Source organism: Cuculus canorus, chromosome 13, assembly GCF_017976375.1.
Source record: "Cuculus canorus isolate bCucCan1 chromosome 13, bCucCan1.pri, whole genome shotgun sequence".
In the NCBI taxonomy this organism is placed as follows: domain Eukaryota; kingdom Metazoa; phylum Chordata; class Aves; order Cuculiformes; family Cuculidae; genus Cuculus; species Cuculus canorus.
This window is the reverse complement of record NC_071413.1, coordinates 8171445-8193988: the sequence shown is the minus strand read 5'-3', so window position 1 is coordinate 8193988 and position 22544 is coordinate 8171445. Positions and strand designations below refer to the sequence as shown.

Genomic DNA, 22544 nt, shown 5'->3' with positions numbered 1-22544 from the left:
TGGAATCGGCTTGATACTTGGGTAAAACAGAAGATCCACTGCCAATTATTATAATTTTACAAATTTAAATGCAATTTAGATTTTTGAAAGCATTCTGAAAAGCTATTCATAAACGGTATCCAAAGGATATATTTTAATAACCCAATTTTTAGACTGAGGACTGAAAAGGGGTGTAGGCCTGTTACTTGTGAATTAGTTGGATAGACCTAGAAAAATCAACTTTCTACTGGTGACTCTTAAAAAAAGGTTGAGAGAACTCAATTGAGAGAATTTGATAAAACTTACTAAGAGGAGTTGTTATTTTTCTGCCAGATTCATTGACGGAAAAGATGAGAAGGCAAAAGTTTTCCCCTGGAAACAGGAGAACCATGGTTTCAGATTTTCACTGGGAAAGTTGAACACTGTACTGAATAATGGTTTGTGCAGATTTTCAGGCATGGCATTACTCATTCAGCAGCTGGGAAAATAGGCCAGCAACCTACAGTATCCATTTTGAAAGGAAAACATTACAGAATGGATTTATTACTCACTCTCATTTCCTTTTATGTATTGTAAACGATGCGTCAGTCTCTATTTCTGAAAGAACCTCCTACCACCAAGTGCTATTTGGAGATCGGTTGCACATGGCACAAGCTGAAAGCTTTATTCCCGGGGATATCTTTTAAGAAAACATCATTGTACATCAAAAAAGACTTTTATAATAATTATGTTTTCAGAAGAAGGGCAGATGTCCACATGCTTGGGTTGTTTTTAACATTTTCTAGAATGTGCGGACCAATAGTTTTGCTGATTGATTATCAGAGTGTTGAGCTTAGGAAGCAGCCTGTGAGACTCACTGTTGAAAGATTAGTTGTGATTTCACACCAAAGGTCAAACCAAGACCCAAGACTGAGAAGATGGGAGCAATATTGCCTCTGGACAGTATCTGCTCGTAGTGTGTAAAAAGCACTTCGTATTTGATAGCTTATTTAGTGAAAAGCTCCTGTGCTTTGACATCTTGTTGCAAGGTACTACTGGAGCAAGAAAGGGATACCAAGCAGTAATTTTTCCTTCCACCTCTGAAAAAAAGCAAATGTACAAGAGCATGAGTGGCTACCGTAGATTTGGTAATAAAGATAATTTTTTTACTATAGTAATTTCTTTTTTCTATCCTCAAATTACTGTATTTGTACTTACTACTGAAGGAGCAAACAAAGTATCTATTCCTCCAATGAGGCCTGATATTTCATTTCTAACAATTAGTAAGCTTTCTTACTAATGACCCAAACTTCAGGCAAATTTTAAATGCGTGTGTAATTTAGTGAATCTCATGTTCTTCTCATAATATAGCCAAATTCCAATTAAATTAACTGAAGACTCACAGAAAACTGGTCTTAGTTGAGTGTTGACAGAAGCTTGTGCCACAAAAAAAAAGAAATAATTACAAAGGGGAAACAAGAAGTTATGACGGATCACATTAAGAAATGACAGATCACTGTAATTATAACAAACTGACCTTGAAAACAAACAGTTTTAATTGCGAACTTGAGGGAAAAAATCCCCATGACCTGCAGCTAATTGTCTAGTTAACTGAAATCCCTTACTAAATAAATTTGTGGCTTTGCAGACTTTTAAAGAAACATACTGGCATAAATAAGGTACTTTTTGCTCTGGTTGCACAGTAGTTGCTTCTTGTGAGTGATTGCTTGTTTTTACTTTTTGACATCTGCTGGCAACAATTTATTTATATAGTTAAATCTCCTGGGACACTGTTTCTTTTGCTGAATACAATACCAAGGGATCAGTTTTCAATAAATTACATATATCAAAAGATTTGGTTTGGGTAGCACTTAATGGTCGCTGCTCAAAGATCAGATGTGTGCTTGTGCAGAAGCCAAGAAAACTCATGGTCAGTAGTGCGCTGCCTTTTGATGCTTTATTCAGCCAGCATTCAAAGGAAATTATCCATTATAACCCACTGGGAATTCTTGTAGCAACTCAGATTTTTGTCCCATCTTCCTACAGTGTAAGATACAATTAATTTCACATTGACGAACTTCTCACAGTGATGTGTAGAGCCACAACATATTGAATACATTTGAATTTATTTGATTCTGCCTGCTTGTGTCTCAGATTCAGACAGTGCAGATTTTGTAAGACTCTAAAGTTAATTTCATCTTATGTTCTCTTGGGCTTCTTAGCAAAATGTTATGTAAATCTACTAAAATGGAACAATATCGATCATTTGCATTGCAATGGGAAACCCTTTAGCTGAAACTAATGAATTTAAAAAGAATCTTTTCTAGATATTGCTTCTGAGCTTGGGGTCATTTGGACTGTTCAGAATCATGCAGTGTAAATAGTGAAATGTCGTAGCCCTGCATGGATGTGACATTTCCCTTGAGAATGTAGCTTCACAAATATAGTGTCAGTTTAAGTGTCCTCTGCATTTACAAAGAGACAACAGCTTCACTTAAACTGAACTATGCATTGTGCTCAGAAGATTGATGACTGTGATAAAAGAGCTGAAGCTTTGATTACCTATTTTTGTTCAGACACACTTGCTGACATCATATTTTTGTTGAAACAGTGATTTTTCTCTAGGGCATACAGCAGAAGCTATAGTATTACCATGCCTCGTACTGCAGCCACTGACCCAGGAGATCAGTCAGTAATGTGTCTCCATTGTGATGAGTAAGTCAAGATAACTTCCAGCTGAGAACAACTCATTACCACTCCCTCCCTTTGCCTAGATTTTTGCCTTAAACGAGACAATGGGCAGCAAAATGATGTGTGAAGGTATCACATCATGTGAGCTGGTGAAGTCTGCTGGAGGAAGGAGGGAATGCCTTCAGTTTTGGGTTTAGCATTTGTATTTTCCTGTAATGTCAAACAACCAGAGACTGCTGATGGAGCCTTATTGGTAGAATACATTTGCTGAAGAGCATGAGATGGCATTGAGGGATCTTTCTTTCCCGGAGAAAGGAAAGAGGGGAGCATGGTGGAAAAGGTAAGAAGAAGCTGTGCTGAAAGAGGCAGGAATCCTTGAGTTTGGTAGTGAAAGAGCCGTTTTGCTGGCATAGTACTCTGAAAATACTCAGTGGAAACTCAGGCAGCAACCCTAGTGCTGCAGGGCTAATACAGTTTTACTTTGGTGCTGGGCTGATACAGGTTGCAACGCTTCTGGTTTTAGGGCAGGGTTGTTCAGCTCTAGCTCAGGGTAGCAGATGCCATGCTCGTATCTGGCCAAGTTGTAGTGTGATGTCCAAGGAGAAGAGAGGCAGAGCTCTGTGAGATGTGGAAGGATGCCGGAGCAGAGCGCTGGGTATAGCAAAAGGTGAAGAGAGAGGGCAGAGCACTGCTAATATGGGTCTTCAGTAGAGAGAGAGCCACTCAGTCTGGAATCACAGGTCATACTCATCACGATATCACTTATGGCTCATGGGAACCGCACTAGATGATTGTTAGCAATGTTTACAGCTCTACGCGTTCTATTGGTGGTAGCCAGGTAACACAGGAGAGGGACCAATGTGATTCTTCAAGTGAAAACATTGCACCACTTATTGACTGTGGCTGGTTTCTGGATGAAATCCCTCATTTTTCTTGATCTGGAGGAAGCTTATTTGCTGCTTGTGATATATTTTTGCCACGCATTTTGACAGCATGGGAAAAACCTGTGACTATTAATAGGCACCATTTATACTGTGGGAAGGGTATTCTCTAAAGGGCGGCGGATACGTACACCCTAGCGCCTGCTGGGCGAACTGTTGGTGTCATCTTTGCATTTTAACAGGGCTACGCTCAAATCTGGTCATTGCACAAATTGTGTGTGGATGTTTGACAGTCTATGTAATCAGTTTTTGTAGAGAATGTGTATGCCATGATAAATTCTTGTTTCATACTTGTTCTTCAAAAAAAGTTGAATACATAACAGATATCTATTTGATTGTATTAAGCAATTTTTGTTATATTTTGATGAACATTGTTCTATGGATCCTGTTTCCTCGGTTTTTGATTATCTGGATGCTAAATAAGTTGTCATTATAATTTATTTTGGGGGCACACAAAGAATATAATATATAGACAGAAGAGAATCATAAACATGCAGTGGGAGAGAATAATCTACTATTGCTTGTTAGACTTCTTTAAAAAGAAACAAACATTCTGTAGCAATTCTACTGCTGAAAGCCAGAATTTAGCACCAAACTGTTTAAAAGTAGCTTCAAAAATATTTTCATAAACTTAATTTTATTTTCTTAAATATTCAATATTTTTTTTCCTGTCTTTAAAGAAATCGTTTAGTTGTGCTTGTAGCTTTTCTTATCGCCAAATCCATTGTTTATATATGTGTATATATACTAAATATGAAGTAATAATAACCTTATATCTTAAGGAACAGCATGTATGACTTGACTGTTGATAGTGTCCTCTCTGAACTTCAGTCTGTCCCCAAAAGTGTCATGGGGAAGCACTGCTCTCTTTCTGTTCTTCTTCCTACTGCTGTTCAGGTATTCTTGTAGAAAAACAGCAGAAATAAACACATTCTGGAACTCATGTCCAAGTCATGATTTTGAAAGCATCTCAAAGTAAGGAAGAGAAGCTGTTTCTCCCAGTTGACGGTATTGTTGGCTCGAAAAGCAGGATTTCTTTTGGTTTTCAACTGCCTTTGTCATTAGTTGTGACTGTTTCCTCTTTTGTTCTTGGATGGATTCAGGTTGTCCAGATGTATTGGTTGCAAGTTGGATTTCATCCTCTCTGCATTGATAGGATAATTTGGCTCTGTAGACTCATGACGCTTTGTATTTCTATTAGTTTGAGTTGAGCTACTGTGTGACAACCTGTATCAGAATCAAGCGTTCATCAGTCCTGTGAATGCCATCACGTGGTGGCCAGTTACCATCTCCTTAGTTATTGGCCTGCTGTTTTCCGTCAGCATCAGTCTTATTGCTCACAAGAGCTTTGCTGGGTCATGATACTTGATGAATTTTTATGTACAACAACAGCACTCAGAAGTATTTCTCTTTGCTTCAACCTTCACTTCTCTCTGTCTGTAGCTAATGAAGCTCAGCTTTCCCATTTTCTGTCTAACTTCTGTATTTTGCTAATATCATTGAGCAGGAAGGGCTCCTTAGCAGAGCTGAGGGATCCCTGCTGGGCTGGAATGTTAACTTGGTTTTGTGCAGCTGTAACATGCTTCTCTTGCACCTCTAGACCTCTCATAGGCGCAGCTCTGACCTGTGATTTCAATATGATCGAAAGTTACTTGATAAAAAGTATAAAAAAAACAGTATTGGTCAGTGCTGCAATTCCCACTGATTTGAACTAGACTAGATTGTATTTATAAGGAGGATGCTAACCTTCATTGATAGAGTAATTCGTGTGTGTGTTTGTATTTTCAATGTGACATTTCCTCAGTAAGGAGCCATTTCGTTGCTTGCAATCATTAGCTAACGTAAAAATATGAATGCAGAGTAAGTTTTTGTGTGCTTATAGATAAATATGTGTATTTAATTATTCAGTATACCTCTGCAGAGATTTTGTTAAAGAGAAAATAGAGGATTCTGTGTTTCTATTCAAAACAATTTAAATTTCTGAAAAATAAAGTATAAAAGATTATTTGGAAGAGGAATAGATGGGTCAAATTTATGCTTTTGAATATAAGAAATTCATTTCAGTTTGCTTTCTTTTCATATCATTTAGAAGACTCCAACTGCTAACCTTTCAATGTTTTAAAATGATACTCTTCAAAACATCTGTTGTTCATTATCATAAATATCACAGTTGTGTAGAAACCTCACCTATGTGGCGCATCATAACAGTGAGAATAGGATGCACTGAAATGATGAATCCCAGGAATGTGAGATTTCTTGCTGAGATGCAAAGGGTAACATTTCCAATTGTGACTTCAGTTTACCATTGTTACAGTAATGGACTTGATATCTTGCACAAGAAGCTGTTTTTCAACAGGTCCTTTGATAATAAGAAACTCAAAGTCAGCAATTAAAGCCTTGGGTTGTGTGCAGGTATTACCAATAGTGAAGATTGCTTGGTGAGCAAAATATTCTGTACAATTCACATGTGAAAAAGAGTTAAAGTTAAGTAGAGGAGGCTGAGAAATGAACAGAGTGATGAGTGACATGCATGTTGTTTTTCATTGGGAGATGCTTGGCAGTGTTTTCATTTTGCTTGCATAGAGTTTTGGAGCCTGTCTCATACCATATGGCATATTAAGTACAATAAAGATGTTCATTTGGCAGCTGGAGCATGACTAGCAACATCAAGAGAGTCATATATGCATCAATAAATGAAGAACTTCACCTCCATGTAAATAAATACTAGATCATTGTTTTAATTGCCCATTGAGTTCCTGTCAATGAGACACAATCACTAGTCATGTCTGGTGTAGCACTGCCAAAATTTTAGTTTAAGGCTATGGTTGAACAGTTAATAATAGTAACTTTTTGCACTTCTTTAAGCACCTTGAGCATCAAACATGAATCAAGTGCTGTACAGACATACAACGGACAAGCAGTCTCTGCTCTGACTGAAGACCTTTCAAACTCCTTAAGCTCTAAGATAAAATGAGTATTCAGGAGGACATGGATGTTTTAGTGTGTGTGGCCACTCTCATCAGGCTTCTATTCATGCAGTCTGTTATGATACAGCTGGATAGTATGAATAATGTCAGTTATCCGTCTTGTGTCTTTCATCACACGTCATCTCCATCACAAATGCGTGAACATCATAAAAATCATCATATACCATGAGGGTCAGGTGTCAAAACGGTTGCCAAGCAGCAAAGTGTTACATATTGGGAGACCACCTTTTCTTTTCAGGCAGACTGCCAGATGATTTGGTCTCTTCTCTCCATGAACATTTGCAGACCACTTAGAGCATAGGTTATCCATCCAACTGACATACATTTTGGGAACTAACTTTTTTTTTCTTTTGCTCTTTGGAGATTGTTTAAATACTAATCTAAAAAGACCTTAATTGGAATTACTCTTTGTAATAGATGTTTTATTTCTGAAAAAAAGACATTCATGCCACTTTCTTGAAACTGGGCACTTTTGATTGTTCAGAAAACTTTTTGGTGGAAGAGTCTGAGCTGTTTTCTTGTGTATGCTTGTTCATCTTTTATTCAGAAGTTCCATGCTCAATTTCCATCAGTCTTGGGAGAGATTTCAGTGTCCAGGACTCTGCGTTTTTGTAGTTTTCTTGAATGAGCTCCATGTATATAGGCCTGATGTAAACCTGAAAGGACAAGGACATTAATTGAATATAGGATGTCTATGTGTGGAAAAGACTTTAATGTGTCACATAGTCCATTTTCTTGATTTGAAACAGGACCAGGTGCAGAGATTGATCTAATTGATTGAGTAATTTTAGATTAAGCTGGTATTTGAATAACTTGCAATGGTAAGTGTTCAGCATGTCCTCAGCATCTTCTTTTTAATGGTTACCTGGAAAACATTCTTTCATATCCCTCTGAACCTTCCCACAACTGCTATTCACAACCCCCTGTCTAATTTCTTCTGTACTGGTTAGTACTTGGATGACAAGGAGTAATTAGTTGATCACTCTTTATAGCTTTTACATAGAGATTTGTAGACAGGATTTTTGTACGAAGCAAGCTTTCTTGTTGCAGCCTCTCAATATTTAAAGAGGGGTTATAGAAATATGGGGGCAGAATTTAGCAGGACCTGTTGCAGTGAGACAAGGGAGAATTGTTTTAAACTGAAAGATCGTAGATTTAAACTAGATATAAGGAAGAATTTTTTTTTTAATTTTATTTTTCACAATGAGGGTGTTTAAAACACTGGCACAGGGCGCCCAGAGGGGGGTGGTAGGCACCCCATCCCCGGGAACATTGAAGGTCAGGTTGGACTGGTCTCTGAGCAATGTGATCTAGTTTACCTGTCCCTGCTCACTGCAGGGGGTTTGGACTAGGTGGCATTTAAAGGTCCCTTCCAACCCAAACGATTCTATGATTCTTCACCAGAGATGAGGAACTAAAAATTCTATTTGCCCTATATTCAATAGCCCATGATTTTCAGAGTGTCAGCAACTTGTAGTTTTGTTTAAGAGATAGATGTAATGCCTCAAGTAGGAAATCTGAGTAAGCTCCTGAAGCCTGAACTCCTCAGATCTCTCCCGAGTGCCTGGCAGGGAAGAAAAGCGTGGTCAGTGCCTAGGCCAGCTCCCCAGACTGTGCAGCTGCTACTGGAGCCTGTCAGGGGTAGTTCAAGAACTGTAAATGTGGGGTATCTGCATTGTCTTTCCCACAGAAGTCATATGAACTTAAGGAAGCAAATGTTCCTACTGAGGGGCATCAGGAGAATGATGAGGAACTCAATGCAATCATGTGTGACGTTCCCTGATCATACCAATCTAGGAGGAATAATCATTCTGAAAAAGTTTGCATTTGCCCTCAACTTCAGACTAGGGATTTTAATCTAAGATTACAGTTCTCATCAGCTCTCTTTACAACTGGCTTCAGCTTCATCTCTTGTGACCCTTGGTCCAAATAATCTTTAGGATTCTTTATCCTTACGATCATTTCATTTCATTCTACCCACTTCTAATTTCTCTCCTACATATCAGTACTTCTCAGAGACTTTTCATTTTCTTTTCCTTTCCTTGCTATTAACCTCATCAAATACTATTGTTTCCGTGGTAGAACTGGGAACTGAAAGCATCAATGCTTTTGGATGAGATGTGGCAGCAAGAAAACAGTTTCCTGCTTTCAAACAAGTCTGCTTCAGCGCTAGTTGGGAAAAGTTGCAGGGTTTCATAAAGCAAGGTCAATGGATGAGCAAAATATAGAAAGTTTAAAACTGTCAAATTTGTAACTCCAAGGGAATGTAGAATATAGATCCAAGTACTTTCTGATTCCATGTGTCGAATCTGCATGTGGTCTTTGAATTTCTGCAGTGCTTGCAGATGGCAACAATGCAGGAATCTCAAGGTCTGTGAATGCTAAGCAGAGAGGTGGGAAAAGTGTATTCCCAGCCAGCTTCACCCCTCTTTTTGAACCACAACACAGTGTGACCTGTAGTGTTTGGCTGGGAGGTGCTGTAACTCTAAATTGTGACATTTGTTTTGAAGTGATTACTTTATCATAGTTGTTAGGCTTTTCTTTGATCTTTTTTTTTCTTTTTTATTCCTGATATAATTGATTTCTCTGAGAGATGCCAATATTTTTTCTTCTTGTAAGCTATTAATAGACAGTAGATCACAAGCAGACTTTGACCACCAGAAGGATGTATTTATTCAATGTAAAATGGCAACTTCCTAAGACTCTATTTGATTGTTTTGGGTTTTTTAAAGGGAAGAAAAGTATGAGTTAAGAGAGAATTCGCTTATAATTCATCAAGGCTGCAATCTATACAGTGATTAGTACAGAGAATTTCAACTTCACACATTTGTGGTGACAGGGAAATTTCATCTTTTTTTGTGAGTTGATAGCTTTAGGAGATTGCAGTGAATCTGTTGAAATGCCTGTCATATCATCAATATCATTTGCAATGGATGGTTTTACACCAGGGAGGCCTTGTTAACAGAGAGCGTTCCATTAAAATCCTACCGTGAGCACAAGACCCTTTCTGTGAGCATTTCACGGCCTTGGAGAGCAGCCGCAGCTCGGGGCCGTGTGGACACCAGCGTGGTTTGAGCACTGCAAAATTGTTTTAAACTGCTGCTGCTCCCCAGCGCTGTGTTTCACCCCTTCCTGTTTCTGCTGCAGAAACATAAGACTGTGCGAGCAGGGGTCTGCGACACGACGGACTGAGATAGGATTGTCTGGAGAGAATGGAGTATCTGAGGGGAAAAGAGCTTTTTCTTTTTTATTTATAATCCTTCTTGCTTTAAGCAAAATTCAATGAAATGGTAAATGGGCTGATGAAATTCTAGTTTCTTATCCCACTGTGAATCCAAGGATAGTTCTTTTGCCCTCAAGTAAAGCCGAGGAAATGGGAGCAGCTTTTAGTTAAAAATATGTAAGAAAGCCTAAAACTTATGCAGAAGCACATCTTTCCAGTGCTGGGATAATTTTTATTCAAGAAACTGTGGTGACTGTAGAAACGGGACTCTCAGTAAGAAAATACACAGGATCAGAATTTTGTTCTTTTAAAATCCCACCTCAAGTTCCAAATGCCGTTCCCAATGCCCAGGGGGGTGGGTGCTGGCAGCGGGGACCGCAGGGCCTCTGTGAGGAGAGGCCAGGCTGCAGGGATTGGACACAGCTGCTTCCAGGCTGCTCCAGATGCTTCTGGCTGGTTCTGCAGTGGTCCCACCACAAGGCACAGCTGAGCCCCTTGGGGAAACTGGTGGAGCCTTTATGGAAGTGTGTTTAAGAAAGAGGCAAAATGCTACCTGGGAATGAGGAGTGATGGGGAAGAAGTGTGAATGGAACGAGAAAAAGGTCTCCAGGAGTCTGAGGAGACATTCCCTGTAGCTTCTGGACAACCCGACATCAGGGTTGTGCTGAAGAAAGTCCTGATGGGTGTCCTGAAGGAAGCTGCAGACCATGGAGGGTACTCAGGCTGGAACAGGGGAAAGGTGTGAGGAAGGAGCTCCAGAGAGGAGCTATGGAGTACTGAATGTACTGCCCTGTTCCTCATCCACCTGTGCCGCTGAGGAGAGGGTGCAAAGGAGATGGGATGAAGGAATGAAACTGACCTTTGGGGAACAAGGTGGGCAGTGAGGAGAGACAGTGTGGTTTTAATTTTATCTTTTTATCACTATACAAATCTATTTTAATTGGCAATAAATTAATTTTCCCTGAGTCATGTCTGTTTGACCAGTGATTGTAACTGGTAAGCTCACTGTCTTTATCTTGACCCATGAGATTTTTCATCTGATTTTCTCTCCTGTGGAGGTGGAGGAGTGAGAGGAAGAGCAGGATGGCTGTCTGGGTGCAGCCCGCGGTCAACCCACTGCTATTGATTTGGCAAACAGTGTCACACATCTCATTTTCTGCTCGTTATTCTGAATTTTGGTCATTTGGGTTTTTTTGCTCTTAGTTTATTTTTTGATTTAAGTTTTCTCATCAATTTTTGTGATAAAATGAAGTTGCATTTAAATTCTTCAACCAGCAGCAGTTCTTCCTTGTGGTTCTACTCTGGGATTCAATACCAGTAGATGTCCAGAGAGGAAGGATCTCCACAGGGTCTTCTGGCAGCCCTTTCTGCAAGTTGGTGTCTGTGAATAGATGCAAAATACACTGAAGAGGATTCTGTGTAACTTCCCAGGAGAGCTGTGAAGCCATTCAGGATGAGATTTTGACTGTCTTTTAAGAACAGTTATAGATGTTACATAGTCAGAAAAAGCTTTGGTATTGGCCAGGCTGTGAGAGAATCTGTGAGAATTACTTTTTTTTCTATTAAAAACAGCGATGGGATACAACAGGTGTATATAATGCATGCAAACAATTATAGAAAGTGCTTTATCTTCAGGAAAACTCTGATTCTCTGAAGTCTCTATCCCTGTCTGTATCCATTACTAAAGCACAACTCAGATTTTAAAGATCCAATAGAAATAAAACGTAAAATAGCATGCAGGTAAAGGGAAAACAGTAGTAACTCAAAGAGCAGGTAGGGGATGTAGAAGTGACTGATTGCAAAAAAAAAAAGTTCCATATGTAAATATATTGTTCATACATGTCAAAACCTGAAAAAATCACTTAGCAACTAAAAGTTGGTTGTGAAGACCTTGTCATCATACAGCTGATAATTACATCACTAATGTTTTTTCCAGTATTTTATGCAAAGTGAATTTACCAGACTTATAGAAGAATCCTGAGGCCAAGCCTCAATCCTCTGTAGTTTAGAGATATTTTTCTCTTTATGCCAGCCCTCCTAAATATTTTCAATCTTCCATGTAAAGTGAAACAGGTTTGAAGCTACTGTTTAATTAAAGTTCTCATAACCCTTAGCTACACTGATGGTGCAGTTCATGCACTATGTCACAATCCTGGTAGCCGGTAGGAAATGTTGCAGTTCATTTTTTCTGTTATGTGCCATTCTTGAACTAGACTATGAAGTTGAGTATTCTGTAAAGAACTGATGCCAAACATAAATATTTACTCGATATCTGAAAACATTTTGCAAGGACAAGAGCTTTTAGAGATCCCAGGTTACAATAAGGAATATAACAAGGTCTCTACCGCTACTACTGCTGTGTTTGTAAAACTAGGCTTGCATTTGTTTTGAGTGATAACAAAATGTTCATGTCCAAAGTGGTTTATCTGCTACATCCTCAACTAGCATACTCAAAACCTCTTCATCCTGAAAGTGTGCATTCATAAGATTTGTCTATGAATTATAGTTACACAAATATAAATCTTCTTTGAAAGGTTTTCCCCTTAAACAGAGACTTTTCTTCCGAAGTTCGGTATGCAAGACAATAATATAAAGACATTGAAGTCTGTGTTCCAAAGTGGGTACTTATAATTGTGTTTTTTTTTTTTTCTTTCCCCTTCCCCAGTGGAATTTGATGACTGCAAAGGGAATAACAAATTGAACTTCGAAGTTTCTAACCCAGACTTTAAAGTGGAACGTGATGGGTCTTTAGTTGCACTAAAGAATATATCAGAAGCTGTCAGAGCCTTGTTTGTCCACGCGCGGTCTGAGCATGCTGAGGATATGGCAGAAATTTTGATTGGTGGAGCACATGAAAAACATGGTGCATTAAAGGTAAGAGAAGTACAAAATAATAAAAGAAAGTGCCAAGGAGATGTTGCTAGACATTAACATGTGTCATCTAGGACTGTGAGCAGTTACAATGTGTTAGCAGAAATGAAAATTGGTCTTCAATCCAGATATTTCTGTACTATTTTAGTATTTAGTTTAATTTAAAATACAAATTTTCCAGATTTTGAAGGATGTATTACATCTTCAAGTGTAAAACGAATTAATTCACATAAAAGAGCTCAAGTATCAAAATAGACTGGTTTTTTTTCTAGCACTTTTTATGCCAGATTACTACTAGTTTGGCCATAACTAAAATGGAAAATCATAGCCTAAATGTGTAATTTAGAATTTATAGAACCTTCATGTTCGCTTAAGGTCTAAGTGTAAGGGAATTAATTCTATGTTGTGGAATTTAAATTTTTATACAGATCTGCTTATCTGATATTGTTATGCATTAAACTATATAAACATGTGTCCAAATAACGAAGTATGTTTGCACTCTGTCTCTACATGCCAGTGATTTTTGTTCTGCTCTGTCCACTGAATGATGTGTCCTTTCTTTGCCAGTTCTGATTTCAGTGTAATACTAATCTCCACTATGGAGAAGAAGTCCTTCACAAACTGATTGAATTGTTTACTTCACATCCATGAAAACAATAAAAGGAAGTGTGAGGCGGCCTTCTCAGAGTAATGATATGTGATGTGTGAAATAGCCTTCTCAGAGACAGAAGTGTCCTGATATTTAGGAGAGAGGCAGGCAAGAAGGTGGCTTGCTAGACAAATAAGCCTGGTAGATTTGCAGACCTAGAATTTCAAGGAAGTATAAAGAAGTCGCCATAAAAATGGTTGCTCTGTTTCTTCTGCTGGTATTTAGACTTTTGCCAACATTCTTATATTTCCAATAATGGCTTAGCATAACTTGTGTCTTGCACTAAAAAAAAAAAAAATAGCTTTAGGGGAAAGGTCTAACCAACTCCTGAAAGTCTCTGTTGGAGGAAAGGTTCTGATCTGCACTTTAAGTGGAATGTGATGTGAATATAGATTGCCAGTGGGAGTGAAAGTACCAGAACGTGTAACTGCAGAAAGCTGATCAGAACACTTAAATTGAATTTAATGTTATTTAAATACGCTTTCTTCACAAAGTTAAATTTTAACAAATTTGATTTGAGAGAATCTCTGATGTGGTGGAATGAGGACCGCATGCTCCCAAACTCAGAGGAGGAAAACTACCCTTGCAGGAGATGGGCACTTGGCCATAGTGTGTCTCAAACCAGCAAGGTATTCCCAAGAATGTTCAAGTGATTTTGTTTTTACTCCAGTTTTGAAATCTCAGAAGCAGTTTCAATATGGAAATTAGTTACAAGTTACTTGAACCCTCAGAGGAGTTTGAAACATTTCTGACTGGAGGTCTGGTGTTCGTGTGAGAGTCACATTCTGAAGTTTTATTCTGCTTTTGTTACAGAAGCAACTCTCAATGTCTTTGAGTGGAGATATTCTATGGGAGTTAATCTAGGGGAAATCTTATCTCATGAGTATTAACAGATACATGAATTAACAGATACATATTAGCACGGACTATGATGTAGCTTTGTCAGTGACCTTTTCTCTTTACATCCTTTTTGGGTTCTGTGTAGTCTCCTTCCAAAATGTTCCAGCAATATTAATTAGTGCTTAGCATTGAAATCCATCACAGGACTACATTCAAAAGCCAAGTCTAATTTGGCCCCACTCCTGGATTCTGTTCCAACCACTTTGTGTTGCTTCAGAGAGAGAAAAAACAGATTAAACTTGGCAACCTTTCCTCACAGGTGACTCCTCAAAGCCACATCACATCATGATCTCTACCTGCATCCGTCACTTCTTTAAGGGTGCTGGTATTCAGCTCGTGATTAGATTACCCTTTTAGTACAGGTTTTAGTACGGTGATCTTTGGTGTCTGCAGTGCCCTTGGGAGTTATGTGATGCATTAATGTGTCCTGGGAAATCCATCTAGGGGGAGGATCAACCCCTTCTTTAAGGGAATATAAAGATCTTTTGGGATGGCTGACCTATTGTGACCAAAGGCAGATCTCTTATAGCTGTCAATATTATTTACCAACCATTTCAGCTACCGTTTGCCTCTTTAGAACACAACACAATTAGTATTGTCTTTCTGTTTGTTGTACTTGAGAAGGATATAAAGACTACAGCATCGTCTCTAAAGTGATTTTATGATAAATTTGAACTTAATCCTGTACTACTGCAGTCTGAGTGTGTCAGTATGGAAACAGAACTGCTCCATCTGTTTGTGCAGGAGTCTCAGCTAAGAAATGCTCAGATGGAGCCTTAGTAATTCAGTGTAATTCTGTAGGGTTAAGACTAGCACACGCTAGAGCACTGCTTATCATTCAGTACTTAGAGCACAGTACCTTGTTTAATTAGGGGATAAGTAGTCCTTAAGTATTTCCCCACTGCCAAGCAACTGTCCTTTCTTTTCTGAAAGCCTGTAACCTACATCTGTGAAATCCCATTGTTAATGTTTCTAATTACGGATTTCCAATGTGTTTTGAAATGACTGACAACAGTGATCTCTAATGTGCTGACTGGCAGGCTGAGCCTGGGAACAGAGAGCATAATTCATAAAACCTTGTCATTCCTACCAACCATGTTTTAGATGAATATTGAAAATATTTAGAGGTGCAATCTGAAGGTTGCAGAAAAGCTTTTAGTATTCTTGTGGTGGAGGGGTGTGGTTCTTTCCTGCTGAGGATCTGAGATTGCAGGTGGCCTTGCTGTGATCAGTCCTGCATGATTAACTAAAAACTAACTTCATGGCCATAGTATAGTCAGTGACTGTTAGCGTATCAGGTACTATTTAACTTGGCTTTTTGAGTCTGAAGGGCATGTTTCCTTACTCTTCTGCCAGAAGCGTATTAGATTTACAGAGCCTGCAGCTTTCTATCAAAGGGTGGCCATGACTACAGTATGAGAAGATAGATGGTTCCTCAACATCAGCAGCCAACTTGGCTGTTGCTCTCTGATCACAGTGTCTTTCGCAGGGTCTAGTGACAGAAGGCAGATATGTACTGCTGCTTTCCCAGATGTCTGGATGTTTCTGCAAAATACCTTAAATTCCATGAACGTCTGTACCCACAGATATGCAGACACGCTATTGAGAACAAAAATCTGTACGTTGCATTACAGTTAGATTGCGTTCTATAACCTTCTGTTAGCGCCCCTTTCCTCCTATGGTTTTGGCTACATATTTTGGTTTCTCTCTGTTGTGCCAGAGGTGCCTATTCACAAAAAGCTACTGTGGTTTTTCAATGGCATGTGGAAAACAAGTGCACAGAAGAGTTGCCTTGGGCCTGTGGAAGCTGTAACATTACAGTGTGTTATAATTTTAAGAGTTATTTATGTGTACATGCTTGTACCCTCAGGCAAATGAAGTGCTCAAAGGAAGAAATAAAGTTCACTGTGAGGTAGTACTGGTGAGGCATGTGCATCTGCTCCAGTGCTCTGCTTTGCCCAACTTTTACTTAATACCCTTTCACACAGTCTGGACTTGAGTGCTTGATGATGCAGCAAAAAGACACGGAAGTGTTTCAATTCACCCAGGATTCCAAAAATGAACTTTAGGTTAATTCTGAATAATTCATAAAAATGCTAAATTTCAGATGTCTGTGCCCTTCTACTCATCACTTGTGAGGCTGCACCCCAAATACTGTGTTCAGTTTTGGGCTCCTCAGTATAAGAAGGACATTGAGTTTCTGGTGCATGCCCAGAGAAAGGCAACAAAGATGGTGAAGGGTCTGGAGCGCACAATTCTTATGAGGAGTGATTGAAAGGACTGGAATTGGTTAGTAGCAACGATTATTTTTTTAACTTACCTTTTCCAGTGCTTGGTCCCTGCTTTGTTCTATTAACTAGCAAACGACTGAAAGTTGGAAAATTCATCACATCTGAGCATTTGACCAGACATTAGTGGATTTATTTATTTTATCTACTTAGTCTGATTTTGTGGAAGACAAGAAAGCATAGCCAGTCTTCTATAAATTCTCGTAACAGATTGTGAGTTGCAAAAGGCAGGGAGCTGGAATTGAACTGTGTCCTCCAAAGTTGAATAAAATGGTTGTCTGCTAGTCCTTCTCCCCATCTGTAATCTAATGCTGGTATTAATGATTATATGCTTAATATGCTGGGAGCTAAAAGAAAAACTTGAGAAACAACCTTTTTCTGCCTTTTTTGTGTGTTGGAAAAATGCGGGCTTTTCTTTTTTTTTCCGCAAAGCAAAGGGAGTTATTTAGAACTTTTATTTGTTACAGCATCACAAATGTGGGCTGAGGAGTAGGAGGGAGTGAGAGATCAAGAATCTGGCATCAAAGCAGCTGAGAGGGCAGGCAGATATTCAGAAATTCCAGACTGGTAGTAACTTCACTGTATGGTGCTCAGCAGTCTTCCATACAGAAGGACAAAATGATTAAACAGAAACTGTCAAACCCTCAGGACACTTTTCAGAGACTAGATGGAAAAGGAATAGGAGAAAGAAGAGAAGAGATAAGAGGGAGGAGCACACCCAGAAACAGCATGTTGTAGACAAAGAAAGTTTAAATTCATCTCCAGCAGTAGCTGGGATTGAAGGAAATGAAGTTGCTCGAGTCCTGCTATTCTGTCCAGTCTACTCTGTAACAGTTCCAGGCTAGTGTAGCTGCTTCTACTTTTCCCTTAGTCAAACCACTTCTTCCCACAACATGAGTACCCCACTATTTTTATTATAGCAAAGACAGGAGAGGCAGCCTGGCCAAAAACTTCACCAGCTGCCTTGCAGACTTGGATTCTGTTTCCTTCTAAGTCAGTGCCCAAATGTATATGTTTGTGCAAGTTGCTTTATGCCTGTGCCTCTGTCTCCTAAAGTATCAAATGGAAATAATGAAACTAAGCTCCATGGATTTAAATGTTAACATTTCTTGTTTGTATCCTACTCTTTGCTTTATCCCATTGCATATTTTATTGATACGAGATAAAAAGTGCCTAGAGCTTTAAATCCTGTGTGTATGGCTTTCTGCCTTGAAACAGATGATAAGGGATCAATAATCTTATTATGAATCAGGATTCTCTCACAGAAGAAATATTCACGCGAGGAAGCGAGTTGCTGAGTTTAGTCATCTGGCAGTTCAATAATTTATTTGGAAAATGAGATCAAGAATCAGCCTCTCTGATAAAGCAAGCAATCATTCCCGTTAATGTAGATTAGCATTTTTTTCAGTTCAGAATAGAGTTCCAAATAGGCTGAAAATGACTGTGCAGAAGTATAAAGATGGACTCTCACATGAGATATTGACAAACAGGCTAGAAGAGTTTCATATCGTTAGATTTTGCGTATAGCGGTTGCTGCAAAAAGCAATGCACTGCATAAATAAAATACCATGTTTTGCATTTAATTTTAAGGCACAAAATAGAGTCACAGGGGTACATCAATATCTACGATACACTTCTGAGTTATTATCCTGATCAAACAGTATGTAGAATACTATTTTCAGAAAAGATATTTTTCCTTTTGATATGAAGGTGTCCTTCAGGCATGCAAAGATGGGCTTTCTTAAAGAGCAAGCAAAGAAATTAATCTTCTGATGTTTGCGTTCAGTTTGGCAGGAAGCTTAACATAGTAATATTCTGCTATTAGCTGTTAAATGATTAATTTTTTATTACTTCTTTTGCTTTTGTTCATTATTAAGGTGCAAACACTTGTTGACTTGGAATTCATGCATGTAAAGCTGAGGTATAAGTGATTTTAGAATTTAGTATGTGTGTTGATAGTACTTTGGTAAATTACTCTCCCCTGCTTTAATCACTGGTGAAAGGATGCAATTTGTAATTTTTTCTTTTAAGTCAAATGCTACATTGCAGGTTTCACAGAGTACCTCTTAATTAATGTCAGTGAAGGCAAGATCTTGTTCTCATCAATGGGCCATTCTGTAGAAACATTTAGCTGCCTTTTGGCTATATTTTTATAAAAATTCTCTGTGCAGACCACTTGCTTTTGGGGAAAAAAACCAAAGAGCTCCTTTGTATAAGAAATTTCCTTAGCCACTGAAATAAGCTGTTTTCCATAGAAATTCCAGTCACCTAGTTTCCCTTTTTATCCTTCAGCCTGATCCAGAACCTGCTGAAATAATCAGATTCCAGCAGACTTTAAATCAAAGCCTCGAAGCAGGAGTTTTGTCTGACAGTGCTGTACAGATGTGACTCCTGTACCTCTTTGTTGGGCTGTTTCTGAGTGACCTTGCAAGTCCCAGGGCAGTTCACAATGGTTATGATTTTTCATATAGAGCCACGCTCCCCCTTTCACACAGCTCTGCAACAGAGCTTCACCTCTATTGACAGCCCTTGTGCTTTCCCTCAGGCTTGGACTGAATTTATACCTCCAAATTAACCCTGCAGATTCCTGCCACCAAAGAAATGCAGGTTTCACACACTCTGGCTTTGGAGTTTGCTCTGACAGAGATCCATTTATTTGAGAATTATTGTGGTGCCAAGAGATGGGGCAGTTGCCATAGCAACAACTACATATTGTGTTGAATACCAGAGTAAATACTATAAAATCATGAGCCACCGGTAGTTTTCATTAATTTAACGCTCCTTTTTTTTGGGCAAAGTGTGTCTTGTAAGTTTATTCGCTGTGTATATAAATGCTTAGATCAAAGGGGTGGGCTAGCTTTCCTTCTATTTCCCTCAGTGTGCAACTTCAGCATGTAAATGAGAAGTACTTGGCTATTTAAGGGGAGAAAAATGGTCTTAAAGACTGGAAACGTGAATAATTGACTGTGAAACAAGAAGGTGTTAGCTTCTGTGAATGTCCAGTGCTTTTCTTTGAGTAATCTACATTCAGATTTTATATCAACTAGAGACGTATTTATCCAGGAAAAAGGACTTTGTGCTTTTCACTAACAAGTAGAACTAAGACAAATACACTATATATTTAACAGTGATTCAAAGGTGAAATCAGAGGATTTTTGAAGCAAATGCAAAACTTGTTAATTATTCCAAATTATTAACGGACTAATGAAAATGCCAGGCAAAAATATTTTAAATGGAAGCATTTTGTTGAAAACATCTAAAATAATGCGCTTTAGGACTGAAAGGAATTATTTAGACTTCTCATTTATTTCTCCCTGCAGTAACAGGTTTCACCCACAGGAGATTTTTCACTACTGCTTGGTGTGCTTCTGGTGTAGACTTGCTGCTTTTGTGGAAGCTCATGATCAAGTGCAGTTCTGGAATGCAACCAATTTTATCTGATTTTCTTTTAAAAGACACTTAGGGTCTTATCCCTCATCCATAAAATTTAATGGCAAAGCTTTCATAAATCTCAGTGAGAGAGATTGTTCAAAGATTGCTCAAGTCTTTCATCTGAACTAAAATTCATCCTGGCACAGAGTACCACAAAAATACCTATTTACCTCTTGCCTCTGGATAATTTTTATGAGAGTTCAAATGGTAGATGAGCTGCGTAAAGAAATTTTGAACTGAATTAAATTCTTATTATGATCTGGAATGCTAACTGTCCTTTATCCATTAAAAAAACAACCAAACAAACAAAAACCCTACTAAATTTTTGGGAGGAGTTATTAAACATCATGCATTAACATATAAATTTTCAAGTTATTATTGTTCTGTGTCCAGCCTGAAAGTATTCTGATACAGAGCAAACTGTACCAATCCTATGTGTTAATCTCCAGAAACCAATGGAGTCGTGCGGAAATTTGTGGCAGTGGTGTGGGGAGCACTCAAAGGAACAATTTGGAAAAAGCTGAAATTTAAAATTCATTGTAGTAAATGGAGATACAAGTGGGAAAGCGACAGGAAAAACATGATGTAGTACATTATTAAGCAAGATCCTAGAGAATAAGTAGATGTCTCTTAAGATATCTAATATATTTCTTTTATAAAGCGGCTTTAATTCTGCAAGATGCTTCAAGTATAACTTTTAAGTACACAGAGAAAGACTATGAGTGTGTGCACATCTCTATAAAAACATCTGTAAAAAGAGGTAGGTATCTTTATTGTTGATGATTATTTTATAGTATTTTTTCACATTAGGATAGGAACAGAAAAATTTTTGAATAAGAGGTTTGGGAAAAGCACATGGTGATTTCTATATGATGTTAAAATTACCTTGACTTCCTTAGTGCCCTCAAATCCATAACGAACAAGAGATGAAATCTGTGAGTCTACTGGGAAACAAGAAAAATTGTCTATTTCTTCCATGGTTTTTCTCTCATCCAGCACGCAGGAATGATGCAGACAGACACCTCAGATTTATTAAGGAACAGAGACAACTCTGAGAGGACATCAAGCTAAGTTGTGTTCAAAACTAAACTCAAGGTTTCCTTTTGTGTCAGAAACACAAAATATTGCTGGTGTTTTCCCACTATAAGATTTTCCATTAGTTTCCAGGAACAGAGTGGATTTGGGAGCAACATAATAGGAGAAATTATTCAGACGAAAAGATGTCTTTAGTAAGAGTTTAGCCGTTTCTCCCCATCAGAGACATCAATAATCATCCCTAATGATTGCCCCAACCATTCTGGTTTTCACAGACCTGAAGGAACATTTATTATGGTTATTATAGTAACACCTATCTCAACACATATCTTAAGCGTTTAATGGACCATCACAGGATAAAAATCTACGTTTGTCCTCCCCCAAGAACAGATTCTGTCACTGCAAGGATAAATGGCTCCTTCTGGACTGAAAATTCCTTATTTGTTGATCATCACAATTCTGAGTATTCTTTTGCATCTTATTTTACAGCTTATTTTTTAAAGTACCTGGACTAACTTGGCAAGTTGAAGAAATATTTATCTAAGAAGGACAGAGTTAAAGCTTAATATAATTTGACATCTTTGTAATAAACAGCTCTGATAATATTTACAGTCATCTTGGGGTCATTAATCATCCAGCTTCTCATTTCTTATTTCACCACCAAATCAAACTGAATAACCTTTGCATTAAGCAGTTGATCCATCTTAGAAAAAATAGTTGTAGTAGTTTATGCATTTTTTTCTCTTACTGAGAAGGCACTCGGGGATAACAGCTACACAGGAAGAGAGTGAAGGGGCAGTGGTTCGATTTGAACCGTCCAGTAGTCCGGTTATATGTGGTAATTGGCTGCTGCTAATAATTTCGATAACACTAAAAATTCTCTGTGTCCTTCACTGTTATGGAAAAGATAAATGCTTGTTTAAGGTAACTGGGAAACAGATGTACTAGTAGGAAAGGAGAGACTGAATTGGGCCTCTAGCTTCTTAATGACCTCACTGTGACTGTGACTTGTTGCACAGCAGTAAAAAAGGAGTTTCTGGTGATTAGGAATAGATTTGCTAAAATGTTTTTAGTAATTGTTCTGGTAACTTGTTTGATTCAAGTTCTAGCAACACTAAGTCATTTAGTCAGCAACTGTTCAAACTGTTGTAAGCAGATACACTTTAATTTGCCTGCTAGTCAGCAAATACCCGTGTGGTTGAGGCTATTCAATACTTGTTGAACCATTTGACATATGTTTGAACTTAGAAGGAAATTATCTTGAAAACACATTGTCTTTTGTTTCTTCTCTATCTCTAGAATTACCTCGTGGTTTTGAGATAAGTGAATCACGGATCTAGCGTATGCAGCTTTTTAAGATTATGAATAGACTGATACTTTTAAAACACAAGCTAGATCTAGCTGTTGGTGTACTGGCCTTGTGGACTAAATGCTATGATCACAGTACAATACTGTAGCTCCTACCTTTTAAGAGGGTCCTTTTTTGCACCATAAATCGGCACTAGGTTAAATGCCTAACTTTAAATACAGTGCATCTTTCTTTATAATGGTACTAATCACACTGGAGAG

The 22544-nt window shown here is 38.3% G+C and overlaps 1 protein-coding gene across 2 annotated transcripts in view; it reads left to right on the top strand.

Annotated features, from left to right (window-relative positions):
* Positions 1-22544, top strand: part of CDH13 (cadherin 13) — a 478464-nt gene that overhangs the window by 153356 nt on the left and 302564 nt on the right. For both annotated transcript variants that reach the window (XM_009561054.2, XM_009561053.2), the window contains exon 3: positions 12466-12674. In XM_009561054.2, the coding sequence (XP_009559349.1) occupies positions 12466-12674 (209 nt within the window). The remainder of the gene's footprint in view (positions 1-12465; positions 12675-22544) is intronic.